Genomic DNA, 27149 nt, shown 5'->3' on the forward strand with positions numbered 1-27149 from the left:
TACCACAAAGCTTCTAATTCACTCCCTGGTCATCTCTCGTCTTGATTACTGCAACTCCCTCCTCATTGGCTTACCTTTAAATAGACTATCCTCACTTCAGTCCACCATAAATGCTGCTGCCAGGCTCATCCACCTTTCAAACCGTGCGGCGTCTGCTACCCCTCTTTGCCAGTCCCTACATTGGCTACCACTCAACCAGTGAATTAAAATCAAGATACGAACCATAACTTACAAAGCCATCCATAACTTGGCCCCCAACTACATCACTAACCAGGTCTCAAAATACCAACCAAATTGTTCTCTTCGTTTCTCCCAGGACCTCCTGCTCTCTACCATGCTTGCCTCCAGGACATCTCCCGAGCCTCTCCCATCCTCTGGAATGCTCTATCCCAATCTGTCCAACTATCTACTTTGTCCACTTTCAGATGATCCCTGAAAACACATCTCTTCAGAGAAGCCAGTATCTGGTCCCCACCCAACAACTGTACATTTATTTTTTCCATCAGCACATCCCCCCACAGTTATAACTAACTAGCTAACGAGCAGGGCCCTCTGATTCCTACTGTAATAAAGTGTATTGTAGCTGTACTCTCTACCCTCAAGTTGTAAAGCGCTGCGTAAACAGTCGGCGCTATATAAATCTTGTATAATTTTAATGAGTGCTTTAGTGTATTTTAGATGTTTCAAATTCAAAGCTTACCTTAGTCTGATGTACCTATGTATTATTAACCTTTTAAAACTAGTAGCATTGGTTATAAAACTCTCAAATAGAATTAAATGTCACCCAGCAACTCAGTACATTAATACAACAAATGTTTTTATAATCTTACTTTTTTTTATTGCTTCCAAATATAAAAAGCAGGTGGAGTACACAAGAGGAATGGCTAAAGAAAATAGGTTTTAAAATTCATATTTTAAAATATCTTAAAACCTGCAAAAAAAAAGTGGGTACCAACCTCCTTTCTTATATGGCACGTTCATGTAAATGTGTTATTTTCAAAACATTAAAAAATGTCAATGTTACAATTGCACACTTCCTGGAAAAGGCTTAAGAATAGCAGGTGCTGTAGCAACAACCAGCTGGAAACTAGAAACATCTAAAACGTTGCTCATCTTTGTTGTGATGCGATCATTCTTCAATAAAATCTGTTTGGACGTTATTTGAAGATCCATGGCAAATATGTATACTGATTTTCAAAACATAACTGTAGGTTAATTTTAATACTCAGACATTTATCTTGCATCAATGTCTCCCACTTGTAGATAATCGAGTGTCACCATTTCATGCTTGTTCCACTAAGTTTCCAAGTTGATGAAATCTGCCTGCCAGACGTTTAGTAGTCCTCCGTAGTGTGAGTGATGACACAGGGATCTGGAAAAGCAACAATACAACCAGAATTCCATGGGATACCCGCTCAAGGGGTAATGGCTCTGATCCTGGATCAAATATAAGGAAGAGAAGAAGAGGGAGCTGTAGCAGGATACCGAGAAGCCAAAAACCAGCCAGTTCTGGAACCTAACACAGAAACAACATAAAATAATTAAAAATCAAGTTCACCTTTTTTAGTTTGTCTACTGTGCATTCTACATTTCCTAATTTTCACGATTTACCTCTTACTATTCAGTTATGACCCCCCTGCTCTTTATAAATAAACATTTTTGTAGACACAGGAGCTACTATGAGTACCAAAATTGGGACGCCTGCATTTACACACCCATTAACTTTATTGGCATCCCATTCTTAGTCCGTAAGGTTCAATATTGAGTTGGCCCACCCTTTGTAGCTACAGTGGGTACGGAAAGTATTCAGACCCCCTTAAATTTTTCACTCTTTGTTATATTGCAGCCATTTGCTAAAATCATTTAAGTTCATTCTTCTTCCTCATGAATGTACACATAGCACCCCATACTGATAGAAAAACACAGAATTGTTGACATTGTTGCAGATTTATTAAAAAAGAAAAACTGAAATATCACATGGTCCTAAGTATTCAGACCCTTTGCTGTGACACTCATATATTTAACTCAGGTGCTTTCCATTTCTTCTGATCACCCTTGAGATGGTTCTACACCTTCATTTGAGTCCAGCTGTGTTTGATTATACTGATTGGACTTGATTAGGAAAGCCACACACCTGTCTATATAAGACCTTCCAGATCACAATGCATGTCAGAGCAAATGAGAATCATGAGGTCAAAGGAACTGCCTGAAGAGCTCAGAGACAGAATTGTGGCAAGGCACAGATCTGGCCAAGGTTACAAAAAGATTTATGCTGCACTTAAGGTTCCTAAGAGCACAGTGGCCTCCATAATCCTCAAATGGAAGACGTTTGGGACGACCAGAACCCTTCCTAGAGCTGGCCGTCCGGCCAAACTGAGCTATCGGGGGAGAAGAGCCTTGGTGAGAGAGGTAAAGAAGAACCCAAAGATCACTGTGGCTGAGCTCCAGAGATGCAGTCAGGAGATGGGAGAAAGTTGTAGAAAGTCAACCATCACTGCAGCCCTCCACCAGTCAGGGCTTTATGGCAGAGTGACCCGACGGAAGCCTCTCCTCAGTGTAAGACACATGAAAGCCCGCATGGAGTTTGCTAAAAAAACACCTGAAGGACTCCAAGATGGTGAGAAATAAGATTCTCTGGTCTGATGAGATCAAAATAGAACTTTTTGGCCTTAATTCTAAGCGGTATGTGTGGAGAAAACCAGGCACTGCTCATCACCTGTCCAATACAGTCCCAACAGTGAAGCATGGTGGTGGCAGCATCATGCTGTGGGGGTGTTTTTCAGCTGCAGGGACAGGACGACTGGTTGCAATCGAGGGAAAGATGAATGCGGCCAAGTACAGGGATATCCTGGACAAAAACCTTCTCCAGAGTGCTCTGGACCTCAGACTGGGCCAAAGGTTTACCTTCCAACAAGACAATGACCCTAAGCACACAGCTAAAATAACAAAGGAGTGGCTTCACAACAACTCCGTGACTGTTCTTGAATGGCCCAGCCAGAGCCCTGACTTAAACCCAATTGAGCATCTCTGGAGAGACCTAAAAATGGCTGTCCACCAACGTTTACCATCCAACCTGACAGAACTAGAGAGGAGCTGCAAGGAGGAATGGCAGAGGATCCCCAAATCCATGTGTGAAAGACTTGTTGCATCTTTCCCAAAAAGACTCCTGGCTGTATTAGATCAAAAGGGGGCTTCTACTAAATACTGAGCAAAGGGTCTGAATACTTAGGACCATGTGATATTTCAGTTTTTCTTTTTTAATAAATCTGCAACAATGTCAACAATTCTGTGTTTTTCTGTCAGTATGGGGTGCTATGTGTACATTCATGAGGAAGAAGAATGAACTTAAATGATTTTAGCAAATGGCTGCAATATAACAAAGAGTGAAAAATTTAAGGGGGTCTGAATACTTTCCGTACCCACTGTAGAACAGCTTCAGCTCTTCTGGGAAGGCTGTCCATGGTATAGGAGTGTGCCTATGGGAATATTTGACCATTCTTTCAGAAGCACATTTGTGAGGTCAGGCACGGATGTTGGACAAGAAGGCCTGGCACAGAGTCTCTGCTTTAAATCATCCCAAAGGTGTTCTATCGAGTTGAGGTCAGGATTCTGTACAGGTAAGTCAAGTTCCTCCATCCCAAACTTGCTCATCCATGTCTTTTTGGACCTCACTTTGTGAAATGATTTGGACCAGTGCACAAAGCAAGGTCCATAAATACATGGATGAGCGAGTTTGGGGTGGAGGAACCTGACTGGCCCACAGAGAGTCCTGACCTCAACCCGATAGAACACCTTTGGAATGAATTAAAGAGGAGACTGCGAGTCAGGCCTTCTTGTCCCCATCAGTGCCTAACCTCACAAATGCACTTCTGGAAGAAAGGTCAAACATTCCCATAGACACACTCCTAAACCTTGTGGCCTTTCCCAGAAGAGTTGAAGCTGTTATAGCTGCAAAGGGTGGGCCAACTCAATAGTGAACCCTACGGAGTAAGACTGGGATGCCATTAAAGTTCCTGTGCCTGTAAAGGCAGGCGTCCCAATACTTTTGCCAATATACTGTATTTTGACAATATTTTCCCCATTCTGTTAATGTCAGAGAGACCTGCCTCGGGGAAAAGATAACGGACCAGAGACTCAGCCTGCCTGTCTACAGGGTCTTTAAAAGACGGAGCGTCCTCCACTGGTAGCAGGGTGACCTTATTTAGCCTGGAAACCTGAGAATCTACCACCGGTGGGACTGTCAGTTTCTTTAAGAGGGACTCCTCAAAGGGATACCTCCTAGCGAAACGCTTAGGTATCCCAACCATGCGTTTCAAGGAACCCCACTGACTAGCGACAATGTCGTCGAAATAGGCAAGTAAGGGGAAAACCTTAGTCGTCTTGGAAGGTCTGCGGGTACCAAATTGCACTGACGTGGCCAACGCAGCACTAGCTGTGTCAACCATTTCTAAAGTTTCCCGCACTGATACAATCAGTGCCTCCACAAGCACTTTTCCTTGTGCAGATGTAGTGGAAGAGGAATCATCCTTACTACCTGAGCACTCGTGGTGCGTGGACGGAGACCCCGTGGGGTGACTCGTGTCAGCGGCGGCCAAATCAGCCCCAGAATCTGAGGATGTAGAGGAAGCAGGTGAAGGCGGAGGGTGCTTTTTACCATGTCTCTTCTAAAGGGCCATTTCCATGTTTGACACCAGTGACTGCAGGACCACCGTCATGGCCGCCAGGGTGGACTTAGACTCAGAGGGTCCTGCAGCCTTTGACATTGGGTCAGGTGGTGTCACTTGCTCTGGGGGCTCCATAGTAACCTTGCGACCTCCAGTAGTGTTTTTACAAAAAAACTGGGAAAACGCTGTAAAAATCAACCACCGCTGTACCGATGGCACTTCAGGTCCCAGCGCACCAGGCAGCGCTGCTATACCAGCAGGAGAAAGTATATACAGTCCCAGGGACTCACCACCACCGCTTTAGTAGGGAGAGAGAAAGCGCCAAACTGCTTGCTCCACGCCGGTCAGAGAGGAAGAGGAAATGGCTGTACCGCCGCTAGAGGGCCACCGCCAAGCACCGCTCCTATAGGGTACAAGAAAATGGCTGTCTATAGACATCAATAGGAAACTATAAAAACATGGCCGCTGGGCTACACAAACATGGCCGCTGAGCTCCCATGCCGTCAGCTATGGGAAAATGGCTGCAGGCGCGCAGCTCACTGGACCCTAGGAACCCATCAGGTACCTCATCCAGCATGGGGGCCTAGCTAAGGACCCCCCTCCAGGGCAATACAGTAACAGCAAATGGAGCCGCCGCAGGTGTTTCACTCGCAGGACAGCCCCTGTCCAGTGGGGCTATGTCATGGCCAACCTAGCGTGGAGCTGCGGTCTGCACGCACTTGCTGTTGATTGTAGCTCTCACTGGAAAAGACTTGATTGTAGAATGAAAAACAACAAAAAAAAGTTGTTTAAAAAAGGAAAAAAATGCTAGGACCAAAGATCCCAGCAAGGAGCTGAGTCCTTACTCCTGACTAGGCAGAAAAAAACTGAGATCCTATAGCAGAAAGTGGGAGTATACCCCCTGGGATTGCCCTATAGGCGTAGTGAACCTTTTTTTTTTACTCTTTTCCGCCTAGTGTCCTACTCCTAAGGAGATCAGCATAACCCAACGGTCAAAGAAGATATGGAGCTGTGTCCATCAATAAACGAAAGAGAAATATTTTTTTCCGAATTGTCGCTCTTTTCTTTGTTTATAGCACAAAAAATTAAAAACCGCAGAGGTGATCAAATACAACCAAAAGAAATCTCTATTTGTGGGAAAAAAAGGACATTCATTTTATTTGGGTACAACATCGCACGACCGTGCAATTGTCAGTTAAAGTAACGCAGTGCCGTATCGCAAAAAAATGGCCTGGTCATTAAGAGGGTAAAACCTTCCGGTCCTTAAGTGGTTAAAGTGATTAATATAAACAATAACCAACAGCTTAAAAAAATAAAGGTATTATTGGTATTTGGATTACCTATTGACATTTTCCATGAGTCACTGGAAACATTTTAAGGGTGGCCAGGGACCACGTTCACTGACTGAGTAGGACATGTACCAGACATGTATTTATTAACACTTAAAGCCGCGTTCCGCAGTCAAGACGGTTCCCTACTGCGCATGCACGAAGTGCGCTGCGCTTTCTAACTGGCCTGCCGGCGGAGGAAGGAGGACGGGGGCCAAACCTCCTAGGAACCTTGCCGCAGCGGCGTCTCACGGAAGAGGGGATGGGTATCTGTCAAAAACAGGTACCCGTTCCCCCCCTCCTGCCTCCCCGCCTGAAAGGTGCCAAATGTGGCACCGGAGGGGGGGAAGCAGATAAGTGGAGTGTCTACTTCTGTGTGAAACTCTGCTTTAAAAGAGAAGATCAGTCCCTAGCCGGCTCAAAGGCTAAGAACTGAGCGATTAAACACCGCTGGTCACTCGGTTCTCAGTGCTCTGTGAGCAAAGAGCTGTCAGTCACCGGCTCTCTGCTCTGCCTCCCCCCGCTTTTACTAGAGCACTGGGCTGTGGAAGGGGTGGGAGTGGCTGGCTCAGGCTCTCAGCAGCTCGCTGAGAGGCTGAGCCAGGTGCCAGTCCAGGGATCTGGGTGGATCCCGACCATATGGTCATGATCTTTCCTCATTATGGACCGGCTCTGTGGCATCAGCCGACAGAGGGCTTCAGTCCCCCCTGCCCCCCCCAAGCCAAATAAATTCAGCTGTCAGCGAGGAGCCCCACTGACAGCCGATGACTCACCTGTTGTTAAGGACGCGGCTTCCAGGCCCGCTCCTTAACAACCAACAAATCACTGGTTGTTAAAGACACCAGCAGCCTCTGCTTGAAAAAAACTAAAATATTTGGTAAATGCTGGACACCGGCATTTAGTAAAGTTTAGGAGCTGTCAGCGTTTTTTCAGGCAAAACGCTACTGCTTCAGAACACGCTGGCAGAGGGGTTTTTTCTGCCACTATACTCTCTTGCCAAAAAATGCTGGGCATTTCAGCAGGAGGCAGAGGAACAGCAGCACACTGATCTTCCCAGTGATAATCTGTGCAGTGGGATGTGTCAGCACAAGTCTGACTATTGGAGTACAGACAGGCTAAGCTCCTAAGTACAGTAGAATGCAAAAAAAAAAAAAAAAAAAAAAAAAAAACAGACCATGCTGGGATGGATGTGCTTTCATGACTATGCTAGCACCCAGCTTCAAATAGGAAAGCAGGGGACTGGCCGTATCACCAGGTATTTCTAAAATAGAAAGCAATGCAAAGAACTGGCTATACAGTACATAGCAAGACAAAAACACATCAGAAATAATAGAATTTTTGACTTACCATAAAATCCATTTCTCTGATTTTCATTGACGGACACAGCTCCTTATCTTCTTGAATATTGGATTATACTGCCTCCTACAGGAGTAGGACACTAGGCAGGAAATAGCTTGACTATGTCTATGTGGCAGTTCCAGGGGTTATACTCCCACTCTCAGCTATAGGCACTAAGTTTTGTTACAAATAGTGTCTGAAGAAAGCCAACTCCACAGAGGGGTGGGTGCTGTGTCCGTCAATGAACATCAGATAAATGGATTTTACGGTAAGTCAATAATTCCATTTTCTCTTTCGTTCATTGACAGACACCGCTTCTTATCTTCATGACCATTGGGACATCCCAAAGAAGTGTCAAACATGAGGGTGGGAACAGCAAGAAAAAATTCCCAAGGCTAAACCCAAGCCAACCAGGTAACAAGGAGCTCAACCATAACAACTGGAGCTCACCTGACAAAAACAATACACCCTCAAAGAGGACCAGGTCCTCTAAACAGCAGCCTGCAAAACCTTGCGGCCAAAATAAGCATCCGCAGATGCCAACACATCCACCTTATAAAACTTTGTGAAAGTGTGCACAGGTGGTCGCCTTGCAAACCTCCAGCACTGACGCCTAAAGACAGAAGGCCCAGGAACCACTAAGCGCCCGAGTAGAGTACGCCTTACCAGGAAAAGGAGGAACCTGACCCTTAATTGAATGGGCCTGAATCACTGTCTTTCTGATCCATCTGGAAATGGTCGCAGCAGCCAACCCTTTTCGAGGTCCATCCGAGAGTACAAATAGTGAGTCTGACTTCCGAGGTACACCCTGATTGCCCGAACCACATCCAGGGAATGCAAGGCAATTTCCTTCGGATAGGCCTGAGACATAGGCAAGGCAACCCAATGTCTTCATTCAAATGGAAATCAGACGACCTTTGGAAGGAACGACAGACAGGTTTTGAAAGCCACCTTCTCTCTGTGAACCAGAGACCGTGCTACAAACCTCTGTACCTTCCTGTTGAGATGAGAGGCCAACAGGTCCACCTCAGGAGTACCCACTGGAAACACAACTTCTGAGCCACCTCCGGATGAAGCGACCATTCCCCCTGGTCCAACGCCTGTCAACTGAGATAATCTGCTTGCCAATTTTCCACCCCTGGAATGTGTACAGCAGAGAGGGCTGGAACAAATCGTTCTGCCCACCTTAGAATACCGGTTACCTCCCGAGCCGCCAGGGCCCTTCTTGTGCTCCCTTGGTGATTGAAATAGGCCACAGCCTATTGAATGTTTACCGGACAACCGTGATGATGACAAAATGTCCAATGATCCAGACAAAGTCTGATTGCTCAGGGTTCCAGAACATTGATCCGCAGTCTGGACTCTGGAAGAGTCCAGACCCCCTGAGCACAATCTGTGCCGAGGACACCTCCCCACCCGGACAAGCTGCTATCCGTGGTGACAACCATTCAGTACAGGGGGAGAAAGGATATTCCCTGACGAAGTGCCAGAGAACGAAGCCACCAGATCAGGGACCCTCTCGTACCCTGGCTCAACAGGATCAGATTGTCTAGAGACTGAGGATTCTTGCCCCATTTCGCCAGGGTCTTATCTTTGCAGAGATCTCGTGTGGAACTTTGCAAAACGGAACCGACCCAAAGGTAGACACCATCAGGCCCAGCATCCGCATGCAAGCCTGGAGGGATAACCGTCTGCTGGACAACAGAAGCTGGATTGCCTCCTGCAATTTCTGGAGTTTTTCCAGAGTAAGAAACACTCTGGCTGAGACCGAGTCCAGAGTCAGACCCAGATAGTCCAGTCTTGTGGACGGAACCAGAGCAGACTTCTGACGGTTCCGAATCCAACCAAACTCCCTCAGAATCTGCAGAGTAATCTCCAAGTTGTCCATCAGAGCAGTCGGAGACTCCGCTTGCAGAAGAAGATCTTCCATGTACCCCAGTACCGCGATCCCCCACTGACGCAGCAATGCTAGTACCGGGGCCAACGCTTTTGTGAAGACCTGAGGAGCAGAGGCGAGACCAAAGTGTAACGCCACAAACTGATAATGCTCCTCGCCCACGCTAAAGCGGAGGAACCGCTGGTGACCGGCACATATTGGAATGTGAAAGTAGGCATCCTTGATGTTAATAGATTCGAAAAAATCCTCCTGATGTAGGGACGCCACTACCGTGCAAATTGACTCCATTCGGAACTTCTGTACCTTGCTTTCCTTCCTGAGAACTGTAAACAGATTTGAGTAAAACCCCTGAAAACGTTCCGAAGTCGGAACCAGAACAATTAACCTTTGAAGTAACAAGTCTTGCACCTGCCTAAAGAAACCCCGTAAGCGATCTGGAGACAAGCGCAGGTTGGAAGGGAAGAACCTTTCTGGAGGATAAGGCCGAAACTCGATCTTGTAGCTGAACCAAATTACTTTGTGAACCCACTTGTCCTTTACCAGGGAAGGCAATGGATCCAGAAACCAGCGAAGACATCACCCCACCCCAGATATGGGTGAGGGTGCCCCTTCATGCAGAGGAAGCCTTGTCCGCAGGTCTGCAAGAGCCGGCTCATTACTTGCCAGACCAGGTCCTCCTTGTATCCCTTGTCTTGAGACCCTGAGGGAAGAAAAGGCCTCTTCAGAGCCGAGAAAAATGGCACCCGTCTACGACAGAGCTCCATGCCCTTGGAAGCCTCTGAAAGAAGAGTACTCTTCCCCCCCCCCCAAGGCCCTTAATGATGTCATCCAAGGAAGCTCCAAACAGCATCAAGCTTACTGCACACCATGCGGCAATCCAGAAGAGAGAGATCCAGGAGTCAGCACTAGGGGATGAGGAGGGGCTCCCACCGCTGAATCACCGTTATAGCTTCAAAAACATAGCCGTCACTATTTTCAATGAGAAAACCACAAGAAAATGGCCGTCGAGGCTACACAAACATGGCATCCGATCTACAGCACAAGAGGTCCCAGGGGGGACCCCAGGAGCACTGAACAAGAGCCTAGCAGGAAGGGGGGCCCTGGCAGGAGCCCCTCCCAGGTATAGCCCCCTCCCAAGGGTCGATCATCCGGTCACCGATGGCACACTCCGCCCCCTACCCCCATCGCCTGCTCTACACCCCACACCAACCTAAAAGGTATAGCCACTGCATGGCAGTGGAGGGGGCAGTGGAGGGGGGAGGGAGAGTGGGCAGTCCACTGAGGACCACCAAGAAGGGGGGGGCGCTGCATGGAAAGGAGGGGCCCACATTCACCCCAAAAACCTTCCTGGGTTAGAGGGGGGACAGCTGTCACGGCCAATCTAGCACAGAGCTGAGGCCTGAGCGTGCTTGGTGGCCAGTCCGGTGGGACCCTCTGGATCTAGATTATCCAGTCCATCGCCCAGTCCGGAAGTTGATAGTAGATTCTCACAGAAACAGAATAACAAAGATAGGAAAAAATTGAATTTCAAAAGAAAAAATTGGCAGGACCAGAGATCACAGCAAGGAACTAGGTCCTTACTCCTGACTAGGTAGAAAAAACTGAGTGCCTATAACTAAGAGTGGGAGTATACCCCCTGGGACTGCCCCATAGGCTTAGTCAAGCTTTTTCTGCATAGTGTCCTACTACTGCAGGGGGCAGTATAACCCAATTGTCAAGAAGATAAAGAGCGGTGTCCGTCAATGAACGAAAGAGAAATTAAATGTTAGGGTAACACTGCCCCGCACACTTTAATATACAACATTGGCATAATTATGTGGCTATTTTGTATCTACAGTACCATGAACCAAAACTGAAATGATCACCTTTTCTTGCAGGTTGCCGCTGTAGCCAAGAAAAAGTCGGATAACTTCAATCACAGACATCAGGATAAGTAGGGTTACCAAAATGAATTTGTAATGATCAGGTAGAAGTAAATACTGAAAAGAAAAGAAAATATCCATTATGAATTTAACACGTGAATTAGAGAGGGGACAACTGCATGCAACTGTATGCACACATACAGTGGGTACGGAAAGTATTCAGACCCCCTTAAATGTTTCACTCTTTGTTATATTGCAGCCATTTGCTAAAATCATTTAAGTTCATTCTTCTTCCTCATGAATGTACACACAGCTCCCCATATTGACGGAAAAACACAGAATTGACATTGTTGCAGATTTATTAAAAAAGAAAAACTATAATATCACATGGTCCTAAGTATTCAGACCCTTTGCTGTGACACTCGTATATTTAACTCAGGTGCTTTCCATTTCTTCTGATCATCCTTGAGATGGTTCTACACCTTCATTTGAGTCCAGCTGTGTTTGATTATACTGATTGGACTTGATTAGGAAAGCCACACACCTGTCTATATAAGACCTTCCAGATCACAATGCATGTCAGAGCAAATGAGAATTATGAGGTCAAAGGAACTGCCTGAAGAGCTCAAGACAGAATTGTGGCAAGGCACAGATCTGGCCAAGGTTACAAAAAGATTTATGCTGCACTTAAGGTTCCTAAGAGCACAGTGGCCTCCATAATCCTCAAATGGAAGACGTTTGGGACGACCAGAACCCTTCCTAGAGCTGGCCATCCGGCCAAACTGAGCTATCGGGGGAGAAGAGCCTTGGTGAGAGAGGTAAAGAAGAACCCAAAGATCACTGTGGCTGAGCTCCAGAGATGCAGTCAGGAGATGGGAGAAAGTTGTAGAAAGTCAACCATCACTGCTGCCCTCCACCAGTCGGGGCTTTATGGCAGAGTGGCCCAACGGAAGCCTCTCCTCAGTGTAAGACACATGAAAGCCCGCATGGAGTTTGCTAAAAAACACCTGAAGGACTCCAAGATGGTGAGAAATAAGATTCTCTGGTCTGATGAGACCAAAATAGAACTTTTTGGCCTTAATTCTAAGCGGTATGTGTGGAGAAAACCAGGCACTGCTCATCACCTGTCCAATACAGTCCCAACAGTGAAGCATGGTGGTGGCAGCATCATGCTGTGGGGGTGTTTTTCAGCTGCAGGGACAGGACGACTGGTTGCAATCGAGGGAAAGATGAATGCGGCCAAGTACAGGGATATCCTGGACAAAAACCTTCTCCAGAGTGCTCTGGACCTCAGACTGGGCCAAAGGTTTACCTTCCAACAAGACAATGACCCTAAGCACACAGCTAAAATAACGAAGGAGTGGCTTCACAACAACTCTGTGACTGTTCTTGAATGGCCCAGCCAGAGCTCTGACTTAAACTCAATTGAGCATCTCTGGAGAGACCTAAAAATGGCTGTCCAACAACGTTTACCATCCAACCTGACAGAAATGGAGAGGATCTGCAAGGAGGAATGGCAGAGGATCCCCAAATCCAGGTGTGAAAGACTTGTTGCATCCTTCCCAAAAAGACTCCTGGCTGTATTAGATCAAAAGGGGGCTTCTACTAAATACTGAGCAAAGGGTCTGAATACTTAGGACCATGTGATATTTCAGTTTTTCTTTTTTAATAAATCTGCAACAATGTCAACAATTCTGTGTTTTTCTGTCAGTATGGGGTGCTATGTGTACCTTCATGAGGAAGAAGAATGAACTTAAATGATTTTAGCAAATGGCTGCAATATAACAAAGAGTGAAAAATTTAAGGGGGTCTGAATACTTTCCGTACCCACTGTAAATATATAACACTCAGAAAGATCAGATGGTAATCATTAAAAGTGCTGCGCAGTAAGTGCTATACTAATTAAAATATCCAGTGATATATAAATTAATTCATAAGATACCAGTATATAACAATACACATGATAAATCATCATAAACAAAAATAAAAATAGTGAAAGCGATATCAATAAAACTAAATAGTGAATGAATATAAAAATGGATGAGAAGGTTATATATGATCCCAATCAACAGTGCTGCGAAAATAGTTGAAATAATATGACAGCTTGTCAGATGTGTCACCTCCACTCATGTGACCCCCCCCTAATGGGTGGGTTCTCACCTTAATAAATGTGACCTCGCAATTAATCTTGGTCTAAGAGAGCTGGTATACCCTCACAGGGTGATGGTGGATGGCTTCCTTTATTCCTCTTTTAATCCAAGCTCCCAGCTTTAGATATATAGCTCCAGCAGCTCTCTCACAAATGGGGAGAAACATAAAACCATGGTGTAAATAAAGTATGGTAAAATTAGCTTTATTAAAAAATGTAAATTCACTCACATGCAGTTTGTGCTTGGGCACACCAATCTATCCCAGCAGGAAATATAATGATGGTATATGTGTATATGACGGATGGCAAAGCGCAGACCCACTTCAGTGGGATCTGTTCCAGCGTACCTGCCACTGTGGAGTACTCCGATCACCGACACTCGCCTGGCCCCTCCCCTATGCGTGACGACACAAGGGACTACGTGTCCTCCTCAGGGAGGTCACAAGAGTGGATGTGACACATCTGACAAGCTGTCATATTGTTTCAACTTTTTTCACAGCCCTGGTGATTGGGATTATAGATTACCTTCTCATCAATTTTTATAATCATTCACTATTTATTTTTATTTATATCACTATCGCTTTTTATTTTTATTTATGATGATTTATCATGTGTGTTGTTATATATCCTATGAATTCATTTATTTATCACTGGATATTTTAATTAGTATAGCACTAACTGCAAAGCACTTTTTTTTTTTTTTTTATATTTCTTTATTAAATTTTTCAGGTAATAAAAAACATTACAACACTCCAATCACTGGAGAACTTATCTGTACAAATTGAAAAGCATACTACCCTTTAATCCATTTTATCCCTCCTCCCTCCCTTATCCCTCCCCTATCCCTCCCCTACTCCTACCCCTTCTGTCGATCTGTCTCCTATTATATCATTATATTTCTTTGAACCTTTAAAATTTTGCCACTCTTCCCAAATTTCCACACCATTCCCTTGTTCCTCCTCTTCCCAGCTTCTTAATTGTTCTAATTTTCTGGTTTTCTCCACCTTAATCAACCAATCTTTACTTGATGGGGGATCTTCTTTTTGCCATTTTAAGGGGATTAAACTTTTAGCTGAATTTAATAAATGGGGGAGTAATGTTTTCTTGTATTGTTTCACTGACATATGAGTTCCGTGGAATAGGCATTTCCAAGGATCCTTAGGAATGTATATTTTTGTAATTTTATTTATCAAGGCTAGGACTTCTTTCCAAAATATTTTAATTTTTGGACACTCCCACCATATATGGGATATAGTCCCAATCATCTGACAGCCCCTCCAACAGTCTCTTGAACTTTCCACCTGAAATCTACCTACTTTGTCGGGAGTATTATACCACCTAGTGAGCAATTTGTAGTTCATTTCCTCAGTATTGGTGTCTATCGCTGATACTATACATATAAAAGAAAACTGGAAACACAACTCACTAGGGCTGCCACGACGTGTCGACTACAAAAAATCGTCGACGTGCGTGAAAAGCGTCGACGCGTCAACGCGTGACGTCACACGCCCCCTGGCCGGCCGCCGCGCCGCTTGATACATTGCCGGCCGGGTGAAATTCCCCCGCCGGGCTCCGTCCACACCGATGTCGGAGACAAGAGGTGAGCGCTGACCGTCTCCAGCACCCCTGTACTCCCTGTACTGCCACAGCTTCTGCTGCAACACATTCGCCATCCTCCCCGATCACCCAGCTATTTAGAGATGTCACATGTGCGGCGCTACACCGGCTTGTAATGGCCTGTACTAGGTGGGAGCATCTCACACGTCTGGACTCTAGTATGGTCTAAAAAACATGAGGGCATATATTCCTTTGGATCTAGAGGTTTCTTATAGGAGATAGTTAGATCTTTTGGTTTCTTTTTCCCACTATCCCACCCTCTCCTCCTCCCACCCTTACCCTCCCCCCTCCGCTTCCCTCCACCCTTCTCCTCCCCCCACCCCTCCCTTGCCCTAATGGGGGCCTAGCACACCCCTTTCCCTCGGCCAGGATAGTCAATTCTCCTTCCTCCCTTTCCAATCGACTTGTTGCCAAGGTCGAGCTCTGACCATGGTCACCTTTCCCGCCCACCTTTCCTATTGCTAGGTCCGATGGTAAAGGCGTGCTGATTACCGTGGAGCCATCTGTTTTACATTCTTATTTTACTCCTCCCTTTCTTCCCCACCTCTGCCAGCTATCTCCCTCCATCCCCCCCAAAACCCCTGAGTCCCCCATTAACTCTTCCTCATCCTTTTGTCGTTTTTTTTTTTTTTTCAGTTTTTTCTTCAATTTCCACTGGGCTGAGTCTTCTTCATCTGTTTCCTCTTCTGGAGGCTCCTGTTCTGTCCACCCCGGAATGTCTATTAATGGTATATTTAATGCTTCACAGAAAGCTTGAGTTTCTTCTGGGAGCCTGAGAAGTATAGTCTTCCCATCTCGCCTCACTCCTAATCCTGCTGGGTGGTTCCAGAAGTACTGTATATTATGTGTCTTTAATGCTTCTACCACTGGTCTCAGAATGCATTTTCTGTTGATCGTTTCTTGTGCCAGGTCTGGGAAAATCTGAAGGTCTTCTCCATCATATTTTAATACTGGTCTGTCTCTCATTTTCTCCCAGATCTGGGCCCTTGTCTCATACTTATGGAATCTTACAATCACATCCCTTGTTTTCTCTTTTGGTATATTGGTTGGTTTCCGTATTCTATGTATTCTTTCAAATTCAATTTTATCTGTGATCGCTTTTCCCAGTAGAGGGTTGAATATACTCTCCAGGATTTCTCCTAGATTTTCAGCTGGACCTTTCTTCCTTTTCTGTTCTCCTGGTCTTCAATTTTATATAGTATATTTCTCTGAGCCAGCTGCATTTTCTTCATTTGTTCTTTTAAGTTTTTTAGCTTTTTTCCATGGATGTCCATCTTCTCTTCTGTTTCTTCCACCCTCACCAATATATGTCCTAAGTCTCCATATAAGGTGGCCATTTCAGTTTTAATTGATTTCTCAAGGCTAGCGAACATTTCAAGCATTTCCGATTTTGATGGAGGGGAGTCTTTTCCACTTAATTCCTCTTCTCTGCTCATTTCTTCGTCTCCTACTGTTAGAGTGCTTTCTCTTGATATTTCCAGACTTTCTTCTCCACTTGCTCCTGTGTGTTTTTGGTTCTTAATTTTTTTGCTTCCCTCTGTATTTTGTTTTGATCTGACGGCTGGTTGTTTCTCTGGCTGTATATTTTGCCCTTTCCCTTCTGGAGTCATATACATTTTGATTGTCCCTGGGCTAGCTGTGGTTTTTGCCGGTTTCCCTGCCGCTTCTTTTGTCGGTTTATTTTACATTTTTGTCTTCAACTCTCTCTTAATGATTTTTTGATCCTTGGCGCATACAATTTATAATTAATATATATATTTTTTTTTGTTCCGTATAAAGTATGCTTCTGTCCGCTATGGTGGCAAGTACTATTATGTCCTCTTTTTCCTTCCCTTTCTCTCCCTCTATTCCTTGGAGTATCTAGGGTGTTTCCGTGTGTTATATTCCTATTTAAAGATTATCATCTCCTTACTGTCCAGTCGTTCTTATCCTGCCCCAGAAAGAAGTAGGAAACACAAAAAAAGGAAAAAAAAGGAACCAGCACAAAAAATAGAGGTCTCCTGATTATATGGTTACAGAGAATCCTGGCCTCTGATCTTCAGCTAAATGCTTTTAGCCCTTCCTCACTTTATTACTCCTTCTTTTTATAACAGGTATAAGTGTCGGTGTGTTCATGAGGACGATGTGTAGTTTTCCTCTTTCTTACGTTTTCCTGTCCAATCTTCCCCTATATTAAAAGGAACTTGGATTTTCCACCACCCTTACTTTTCCAATGACTTTATATATAGGGAGATGTTGGGCCTTATATTCTTTTTTCAGGTTTCGGTGGTATAATAACCTCCGGAGGGGGTCTGTGGTGCACCCCTCTTCCAGTCTTCCCCCTCTAACTTCTACCTCTCTCTAATAGTCTTTTTAGAGATCATAGATAGAGTCCTGGGTGTTATAGATAAGGGAGTACTATGCTGAGAGGGGAGACATAAAGATCCTCTTTGTTCAAATCCAGGTGGTGTAAAAAGTCTCTGGGGGAGTGTGTAGTGTTCCCCCTTTTCAGTCTGTCCCATCCAGCATTTACCGCCCTCTATTAGTTTTTTCAGTAAACTTAGATACAGTCCCGTTTGTGTAATCGGAGGGTGCTATGTGGCAAAAGTTAATAATATAAGAGAAAAGGGGGGCTCTCGCCCTCTCACCACTCCTTCGGCGTTCGTTGGCTCTGTCTCTTATCCCTCCGGGTGGCAGTCCTGCTTGTCTTCTTGCCGACAGGATCGAGTGCCGGATCGAGTGTCCCGCTGCGGTCTTCTCTTGAGGTCAGCTCTCTTTCCGGCCGCCTCGCTGCACACTCGTGCTTTCGCACGTCCTGCCCGGTCTCCGCCCCTCTCGTGCAGCGGGACCCGGCCTCACCAGCGGCAGCCTTCTCCTGGTCCTGAGCGGACCGTCGCAGCGATCCACCACTCGTCCTCTCTCCGCGGAGAGAAGCGGCCAGGTACAGGCGGGAGGGGGGGGATGATCCTAGGAGGGGCCGGTCAGCATCTCATTGAGGTGGAGGAGTCGGGAGCCTTCACTCACATCTCACCAGGCGGCTCTCCCAACGGCTTCAGCATGCACGTCGGCTTGGCGCCATAGACAGGCTCCTCCCCGACTGCCAACTGCACAGCACTTTTAATGATTACCATTTGTTTTTCACACTCATATTTTTTTTAATTTAAAATATTTTTATTTTTTTGGAATCATTACCGGTCATACATAACAAAATCTCTTTCAGACACCTTATAAAACAAGAATTTTTCCTTATCTTTACACATAATAATCATATGGTGAGAAAAAAAAAAAAAAAAAAAAGGGAAAGCAAATCGTGAGATAAAAACAAACATCAGATGTGCAAAAAAAAAAAAGAGAAAAAAAGAAAAAAAAAAAAACAGATTGTGCAAATAAATACATAACCACAATAACAAAGTGCAATATAAAAGTAATAAAAATAATAATAAAAAAAAAAAAAAGAGGGGGAAGGGAAGGGAGAAAAAACAAATAATCCCCGCCCAAATCTATGATATTAATCTGAGTGATATCAAATGCGATTAAACTTCAAAATAATTATGAGTGTGAGTTTTGTGAGTCTAAGTGCCAAAAAAAAAAAAGAAACAAAAAAAAAAAGAGTTCCCCCCCCCCCCCCCAAGCGTAGTATATCAGTAGACGCCCCTAGTGGGCGATAAGTGAGGTGCACTTGGCCGGGCCGAGGGCCGTATCCATATTTTTCTTTTTTGGGCACTGCGCTCGCCCCGATTGCACCCTTTCTCTTTCTTAGACACCTCCAAAGATTTCAAGAATTTTTTTTTCTCTTTTTTGCACTTAGATTCACAACTGACAATTATCTTGAAGTTTAATCGCATTTGATATCACTCAGATTAATATCACAGATTTGGGCGGGGGCTATTTGTTTGTTTTCCCCCTTCCCCCCCCCCCCTTTTTTATTTTTTTTTTGGCACTTAGATTCACAGAACTCACTTTTCTTGTATCAGTAATGGCACTCGACAAGGCTGCCCGCTGTCTCCCCTGGTTTTTCACACTAATTGATTAGGGAGTGATTAGTGCAGGCTGCAGTTTTAAGACATAGTAGCTCACAGGATAACTCCTATACACACGTTTAGGGATCTTTCACACGGTCCGCCTCCGTAGGCGGATCCGTGCTGCTCAGCAGGGGATCGTAAACACAGATCCCCGCTGAGCAGGAAGGTGACAGCTCCCTCTCCGCTCTGTGTGTGCAGAGGGAGGTGTCAGAGCCCCATGCATCTCTATGGGGAATCTGATGAGAGCAGACCGCCTGTCTGCTCTCATCCGATCCTAACCCCTGGACAGATGGAAAATAAGGTATCCATCCGTCCGGATTTCACGGACTTCACGGACAGGATCGGATGCGGATGGCAGCATGTGTCAGCGGACATGTCTCCGCTGACATCCGCTGCCCCATAGGGATGCATGGAGCATCCGATCAGATCCCCCTCAGATCGGAGCGCTCGTGTGAAAGGACCCTTACTCAGAAAGATCAGACGCTAGAACAGAGGAAATTTAACCAGGAAGATGTCAATGTGACAGAGTCCATAGCTGCTGGAAATCACCCTTGGAAAGAGTAAGCAATAACATAGTTACATACATAGTTACATAGTAGGTGAGGTTGAATAAAGACAATAGTCCATCCAGTTCAACCTGTGTAGGTGTGTGTGGCTGTAATCATCTCACATACCCCTGAATGTTCTGATCCTTGAGATGTAAGTCTAAGAGTCTTTTGAAAGCCACCATACTACCCGCAGAAACCACCTCTTGTGGTAGAGAATTCCACAATATTGTAGCCCTAACAGTAAAGAACCCCCCACGTTGCCTGAGGTTAAAACGCTTCTCCTCTAATCGCATTGTATGCCCTCGAGTCCTCATGCAATCCCTTCGAATGAACAGCTTTTTTTCTAAGCTGGGATCCCCATTAAGATATTTATAAATTGCTATCATGTCCCCCCTCAGACGTCTCTTCTCCAGGGAGAATAAATCGAGCGATTGTAGACGCTCTTCATAGTCAAGGTCCTCCAATCACCTAATTAGTTTAGTTGCCCTTCTCTGGACTCTCTCCAGCTCCAACACATCCCTCCTGAGGACTGGCGACCAGAACTGGACAGAATACTCCAGATGCGGTCGGACCAGAGTTTTATAAAGTGGAAGGATTATAGTCTTATCTCTGGAATACATCCCTTTCTTTATGCATGCTAATATTCTGCTGGCTTTGTGTAACGCTCCTGCGTTTCATGTATGGTGTGGATTTTCAGCTGCAGAAATATTCCACTTCAGTAGTCATGTAAGAGAGATGCTGAGATACCATTCCCAACCTCAATGACTCATCATGTGTGGAAGGTCTTAATTCAGCTAGTAAATACACACACTCAACAAGCTGGTTCCTAGAGTGACTTTATGTATGTAGTAACACAGTGATGAAGATTTAAGAGACAGGTTGTGGAGGTGGTAGGTGACAGACACTTGAAGGTAAGACAGTAGCAGATGGATGCAGGTAGGTTTAGCAATCATGTATGGTAGCAGATGACAGAGTAGCAGGTGGACATACAAGAGTGATCAACCCAGTGCAGGAATAAGTAGCAGTAGTCTTAAGAGCTAGCAATCTAGATATGCAGATGTGATAAATAGTCCTTGCTATGCAGAGCTAGATAGTGTAAGCTTAGTAAAGGTTTATAGAGGGTTCCCCTGCGGGGTACTTAGCACTAATAGCAATACAGCCGAAGGTTGGTTCAGGAGGAGCGGATGATCCGGAAGCGGGATGCAGGGATCAGCGCAGCAAGGTTCCGTCAGCGAAGTATGCTTGCAAGCACGAAAGCTTCAAGCCAAGTTAGCATCCAGGTAAGGGTGTTTGAACGAACACATGTGAGTGAGAACCGGCGCTTTAAATAGCCATCTAGTCCGGCGCTGAGTGATGACAGCTTCAGTCTTAAAGGTGTATGCGCACCTTTCCAAAAGAGAATGGTGGGGCGCATACACTTGTGAAAAGAGTAATTTAGGGTACCAAAGGTACCGGAACATTACACTTTGGCAGCTGCCGCTTGACATTGCATGCTGTTGCCTAATCTATCATCAACCAAGACTCCCAGATCCTTCTCCATTTTTGATTCCCCCAAGGGTTCCCCTCCTAACGTGTATTGTGTTTTTATGTTTTTAGTCCCCAAGTGCAAAACCTTACACTTCTCCACGTTAAACCTCATTTGCCATGTCGTTGCCCACTCTGTAATTTTGTCCAGGTCATTCTGTAGGATATCTGCTTCATGCTGTGCAGTTATTGCTCTGGCCAATTTTGTGTCATCTGCAAAAACTGATATCAAACTACTGATCCCGACCTCAATGTTGTTTATGAATAAATTGAACAAGGTTGGTCCCAGGACTGAGCCCTGGGGCACCCCGCTTACTACCTCAGACCAGTCTGAGTATGCGCTGTTTATTACCACTCTTTGGACACGCCCTTTAAGCCAATTCCGTATCCAAGAGCAAACCCTGCTGTCGATACTTGCAGACCTTATTTTATAAATTAAGCGCTTGTGGGGAACTGCATCAAACGCCTTAGCGAAATCCAAGTACACCACATCCACTGGTCTCCCCCTATCTAGCTCACAGCTCACCTCCTCGTAGAATGTTAATAGATTGGTTTGACAAGAACGCCCATTTGTAAACCCGTGCTGATTACTGCTGATGATGTTGTTGTCTTTAGCAAACTCTACGATATAGTCCCTTATCATCCCCTCCAGAAGTTTACATACTATTGATGTCAAACTGACAGGCCTATAATTTCCCGGGATATGCCTCTGGCCCTTTTTGAATATCGGAATCACGTTAGCTTTCTTCCAACAACAGTTTTGATCTCTATTAACCCTTTTGCTGCCAGGCCCTGTGCTTCACTTTTAAACTTCGGTCGGTGGCAAGGCCATTTTTGCAATTTTTCCATTGCTTTTTATTTTTCCCTTACAGCTTTCGGAGTTTGTTAAAGACCCAAAAACCATATATTTTCTTAAAGCAGGTGACCAGCAGAATACAAATAAGGTGCTACTGAGTTTTAGGGCACAATGATATTTGCGCAAATGTTTATCAAAACATTATTTTAGCTAAAAATACCAAAAAACACAGCAGGTTTTACAAAATCCCTACTAAATATAAAAGCTAACCCGTATTGAGTTAATAAATAGCCACTATTTGTACAATTTAGATTGCGCCTTTTTGCGAAATGGTGAACGTAACATCCGCAAAAAATGGAAATATGTAAATTTCTCAAAAAAAATCTAGAGGTTTTCATTGTTAGCTTACAGCTTTCCGGGTTTGTTTAAGACCCCCCAAACCATATATTTTCTGAAAGCACCTCTGAAGAATAAAAAGAAGGTGCTACTGATTTAACGCCCTGCGATATTTGCGCAAATGTTTATCAAAACTATATATTTTCTAAAAATTCTCTAAAATCATTTTTATCAGATATAAACACAGCAAATTTCACGCAATGCCTGCTAAATTCATACTAAATATAAACTTAGACTGTATTGAGTTAATAAATAACAAATATTTGTCATTTTTAAATTACGCCTTTTTGCAAAGTGGTGAAAATTGAACGTACGCAAAAATGTAAATAACCCCATTTCTCCAAAAAGCTGAAGGTTTTCATTGTTACCTTACAGCTTTCAGACCATATATTTTCTGAAAGCATAGAACCAATAGAACAAAAGGAAGTGCTACTGATTTTTAACGCCCCACAATATTTTCGCAAATGCTAACCAAAGCAATCATCATTGTTACCAGATACAAACACTGCAAATTTTACGAAATTCCTGCTAAATTCCTACTAAATATAAAAGTTTAACCTGTATTGAGTTAATAAATAACAAATATTTGTAAATTTTAAAATTGCGCCCTTTTGAGAAAGAGAAAATCAGACGCATGCAAAAATTTCTCTAAAAATCTGGAGGTTTTCCTCTTTATACTTACAGCTTTCAAAGTTTGTAAAAGACCCCCCAGGCCATATATTTTCTGGAAGCACATGACCAGTAGAATAAAAAGAAGGTGCTACTGATTTTTAAGGCACCGCAATATTTGCGCAAATGTTTATCAAACCAATATTTCCGCTTAAATTACACTATCATAATAGTGGATTCATACATGGCAGAATGTACAAAATTCCTTCTAAAGTCCTACTTTACATGAATGAAATGGGCAGGCGGTCCATTTCCATCCAACCATCCCATAGAGAACAGTGGGCTGTGTCTATGTCCGTTCTGCATCAGCGGAGCAGACGTGGACCTGTCATCCGCCTGCTCAGCAGTGATCAGCAGACAGATCCCCCTCCGAGCAGGCGGATCTGCTTAACAGAGTCCGCTCCGTGTTTTATTTTTTTACAATTATACTTTTATTTTTATTGGGGGGTGGGGGTCTTTGGTGAGATATCAGAGGTCAAACAGACCCCCATTTCTTTTTTTCTGAGACAGAGAAAGGGTCTTAGGAAAGTCCCTTTGTCTGCAGCACTTTACATGAATGAACAAGCAGTCTGTATAAAAATTCTTTATCCATTCAAAACTGACAGTCTGACACATAGTAAACTCTCAGTTTACTATGATCAGCTGTCAGGGGACATACAGTATCTCACAAAAGTGAGCACACCCCTCACATTTTTGTAAATATTTTTTATTATATCTTTTCACGTGACAACACTGAAGAAATGCACTTTGATACAATGTAAAGTAGTGAGTGTACAGCTTGTATAACAGTGTAAATTTGCTGTCCCCTCAAAATACGGTAACTCAACACAGCCATTAATGTCAAAACCACTGGCAACAAAAGTGAGTACACCCCTAAGTTAAAATGTCCAAATTGCCCAATTAGCCATTTTGTCATCATGGAGGAGTGGAAGAGGACTCCAGTGGCAACCTGTGAAGCTATGTTAAACTTTATGCCCAAGAGGGTTAAGGTAGTGCTAGAAAAACTGGATTTTTGTCTTACCGTAGAATCCTTTTCTCTGAAGTTTACTGACAGATGCAGTTCCATATAATTCTTGACCACATACTCTGCTATAGGCTTCAGTTTCGCTGCAAGCAGTGTTTAGAGGAAAAACCCCAACCCACTCAAGATAGAGGGGCGGGTGCTGCATCCGTCAATGCACTTTAGAGAAAGGGATTTTACGATAAGACAAAAATCAATCTCTATCGTTCATTGACAGACGCAGCTTCATATAATTCTTGACCATTGGGATGTCCCAAAGCGGTATGTGCATGAGGGGTGGGAAAACAACGCAGAAAAAGAACATAGTTACATAGTTAGTGAGGTTGAAAAAAGACATCAGTCCATCCAGTTCAACCTATGATGTGTGTGTGTGTTTGCTGTTAACCATACATTGTATACCCCTGTATGTTGTGGTCTTTAAGGTGCCCATCTAATAGTTTTTTGAAACTATCAATGCTCCCTGCTGATACAACTGTTTGCGGAAGAGAATTCCACATCCTTACTGCTCTTACAGTGAAGAACCCCCTACGTATTTTAAGGTTAAACTGCCTTTCCTCTAGTTTTAGTGAGTGGCCTCATGTCTTATTGTATTCCCTTTCTCTGAACAGTTTGTTCCTTATGCTAGGGTCGCCAGTACAGTATTTGTACATTGATATCATATCCCCTCTCAATCGTCTCTTCTCCAGAGAGAATAAGTTCAGTGCTTGTAGTCTTTCCTCATAGCTGATGTCCTCCATTCCCCTAATTATTTTTGTTGCCCTTCTCTGGACTCTCTCCAGTTCCAGCATATCCTTCCTGGGGACCGGTGCCCAGAACTGGACAGCATACTCCAGATGTGGCCGGACCAGAGTCTTGTAGAGAGGGAGAATAATCTCTTTATCTCTGGAGTAAATCCCCTTTTTATACATCCCAGTATTCTGTTGGCTTTGCTTGCAGCGGCTTGACATTGCATGCCACTGCCAAGCCTGTTGTCCACCAGTACCCCCAGGTCCATTTCCATCCTAGACTGCCCCAGAGTTTCCCCCCCTAGTGAGTAGCTTGCTTTCTGGTTTCTGGCACCCAAGTGAATTACTTTACATTTTTCAACATTAAACCTCATCTGCCATGCAGTTGCCCACCCCCATTATTTTGTTTAGGTCTGCTTGAGGGGTTTCCACATCCTGCATAGAAGTAATTTCCCTGCTTAGTTTAGTATCATCCACAAATACTGAGATTGTACTAGATATCCCCTCCTCTAGATCATTTATGAATAAATTAAACAGGATTGGCCCCAGGACAGAACCCTGGGGGACCCCACTTTCCACACCCGCACACAGAACGTAATTCCCAACAAGGCTAAAACTTTAGCCAACCAGAGAATATAGAGCTCTACCAGGAACAACAGGAGCTCACCTGGACAAACACCTTCAAAGAGACTAAGTTTCTTTAAAACAGTAGCCTGCAAAACCTTGCGGCCAAAAGAAGCATTCGAGGATGCCAACACATCTACTTTATAAAATTTTGTGAAAGTGTGCACAGACGACCAGGTTGCCACCGTGCAAACTTGTATCACTGACGCCTAATGGCAAAAAGCCCAAGAAGCACTCAGCGGCCTAGTAGAATGTGCCTTCACAGGGAAAGGTGGAACCTGACCTTTCAGTAAATAAGCCTGAACCACCATCTGCCTGATCCACCTAGAAATGGTCGCAGTAGACCCAGCCAATCCCTTTCTAGGTCCTTCCGCAAGGACACAAAAAGAATCTGATTTCCTTAAAGATTCAGTAGCCGTCAGGTAAACCCTAATTGCCCGAACCACATCCAAAGAATGCAAAGCAATTTCCATAGGATGCTTGGGCTTAGGACATAAAGAAGGCAGCACAATGTCTTTGTTTAGACGGAAGGAAAGCGCCGTTCTGCGAGCAGAAGTAACAGCCACCAAAAAGGCTACCTTCTGAGACAAGCAGAAGAATCTCCCTAATGTTCTCAAAAGGAGGTTTTTGAAAAACAGACAATACCAAATTCAGATCCCAAGGAGGTAACGGGGATCGCCTCGGAGGGGCCACATGACGGACCCCTTGGTTAAAAGTGCGAATCAACGCATGCGAGGCTAAAAGACGTTGGACAAACACAGCCAAGGCCGACACTTGGTCTTTAATAGTAGCCAAGGCCAACTTCTGTTTGACACCTCTTTGAAGGAAAGCCAAGATCCTAGCCACCGAAAAAAGGGGAGGATGCACCTTCATGGATTCACACCATGAAATGTACGATTTCCACGTATGATGATAGATCTTGCTGGAAGTAGACTTCCTGGCCTTCAACAGTGTAGGAATCACTGAATAAGAAAGACCCCTATCCTTCAACACCTGGCTTTCAACAGCCACACCGTTAAAGCCAGCGACTGTAAAGCAGGATGGAAGATAGGCCCTTGAGACAGCAGATCTTCCCTGAGAGGAAGTCTCCAAGGAGCATCAGCGACCAATCTTACCAGATCTGCGCACCAAGACCGGCGAGGTCAGTCTGGAGCCACCAGAATCACTGGAATCCCCTCCGTCCCTATTCTGTGCAGAAATCTTAGCAGGAGTTTCAGCGGTGGAAACGCATAGATCAGCCGATAATGACCACAAGGAGCCTTCACTGCATCTACAGAGTCGCCTTTGGGATCCCGTGACCTGGCTACAAACCTTTGAACCTTCCTGTTGAGCCTAGATGCCAACAGGTCTACATCGGGTGTCCCCCACCGAGCACACAGGAGATGAAACACCTTAAACACCTTCAGGTGTAGAGACCATTCTCCCTGATCCAACACCTGACCGCTCAGGTAGTCCGCCTGCCAGTTTTCCACACCTAGGACGTGTACTGCGGAGAGAGCTGGAACAAAATTCACTGCCCATTTCAAGATCTCAGCCACCTCCTGGTGCCCCCTTGATGACTGATGTAAGCCCTGGCAGTGGCACTGTCCTACTGAACCCTGACTGGACAACCTTGTAGACGATTTGTCCAATGACAAAGGCAAAGCTTTATTGCCCTGAGTTCCAGAACATTGATCGATAGTCTGGACTCTTCCACTGTCCAAGACCCCTGGGCACATAGCTTCCCCAACACTCCTCCCCAGCCGGACAGGCTGGCGTCCATGGTGACCACGGTCCAATACAAGAGAAGGAAAGACTTGCCCTGGCGCGATGCCAATGAGCGAAGCCACCATAGAAGAGTAGTCTTTGTGTTGTGACTCAACAGAATCATAGAATCCAACAACTTTGGATCTGTGTTCCATATGACCAGAGTTTCCCTCTGTAATGACCTGGTGTGGAACTGAGCAAATGGAACCGCCTCGAAGGTCGACACATCAGGCCTAGGACTCTC

General features: G+C 44.8%; 1 protein-coding gene across 1 annotated transcript in view; it reads right to left on the bottom strand.

Moving 5' to 3' along the window:
• Nucleotides 1-800: 800 nt before the first annotated feature.
• Nucleotides 801-27149, bottom strand: part of TMEM17 (transmembrane protein 17) — an 88077-nt gene continuing 61728 nt past the window's right edge. The window contains exons 3-4 of the mRNA XM_082268506.1: nucleotides 11093-11206; nucleotides 801-1516 (exon numbers count right to left, since the gene is read on the bottom strand). Coding sequence (XP_082124632.1) covers nucleotides 1283-1516; nucleotides 11093-11206 — 348 coding nt within the window. The 3' untranslated portion in view covers nucleotides 801-1282. The remainder of the gene's footprint in view (nucleotides 1517-11092; nucleotides 11207-27149) is intronic.

This window comes from Pelophylax lessonae, assembly GCF_965119305.1.
Source record: "Pelophylax lessonae genome assembly, chromosome: 9".
Classification (NCBI taxonomy): Eukaryota; Metazoa; Chordata; class Amphibia; order Anura; family Ranidae; genus Pelophylax; species Pelophylax lessonae.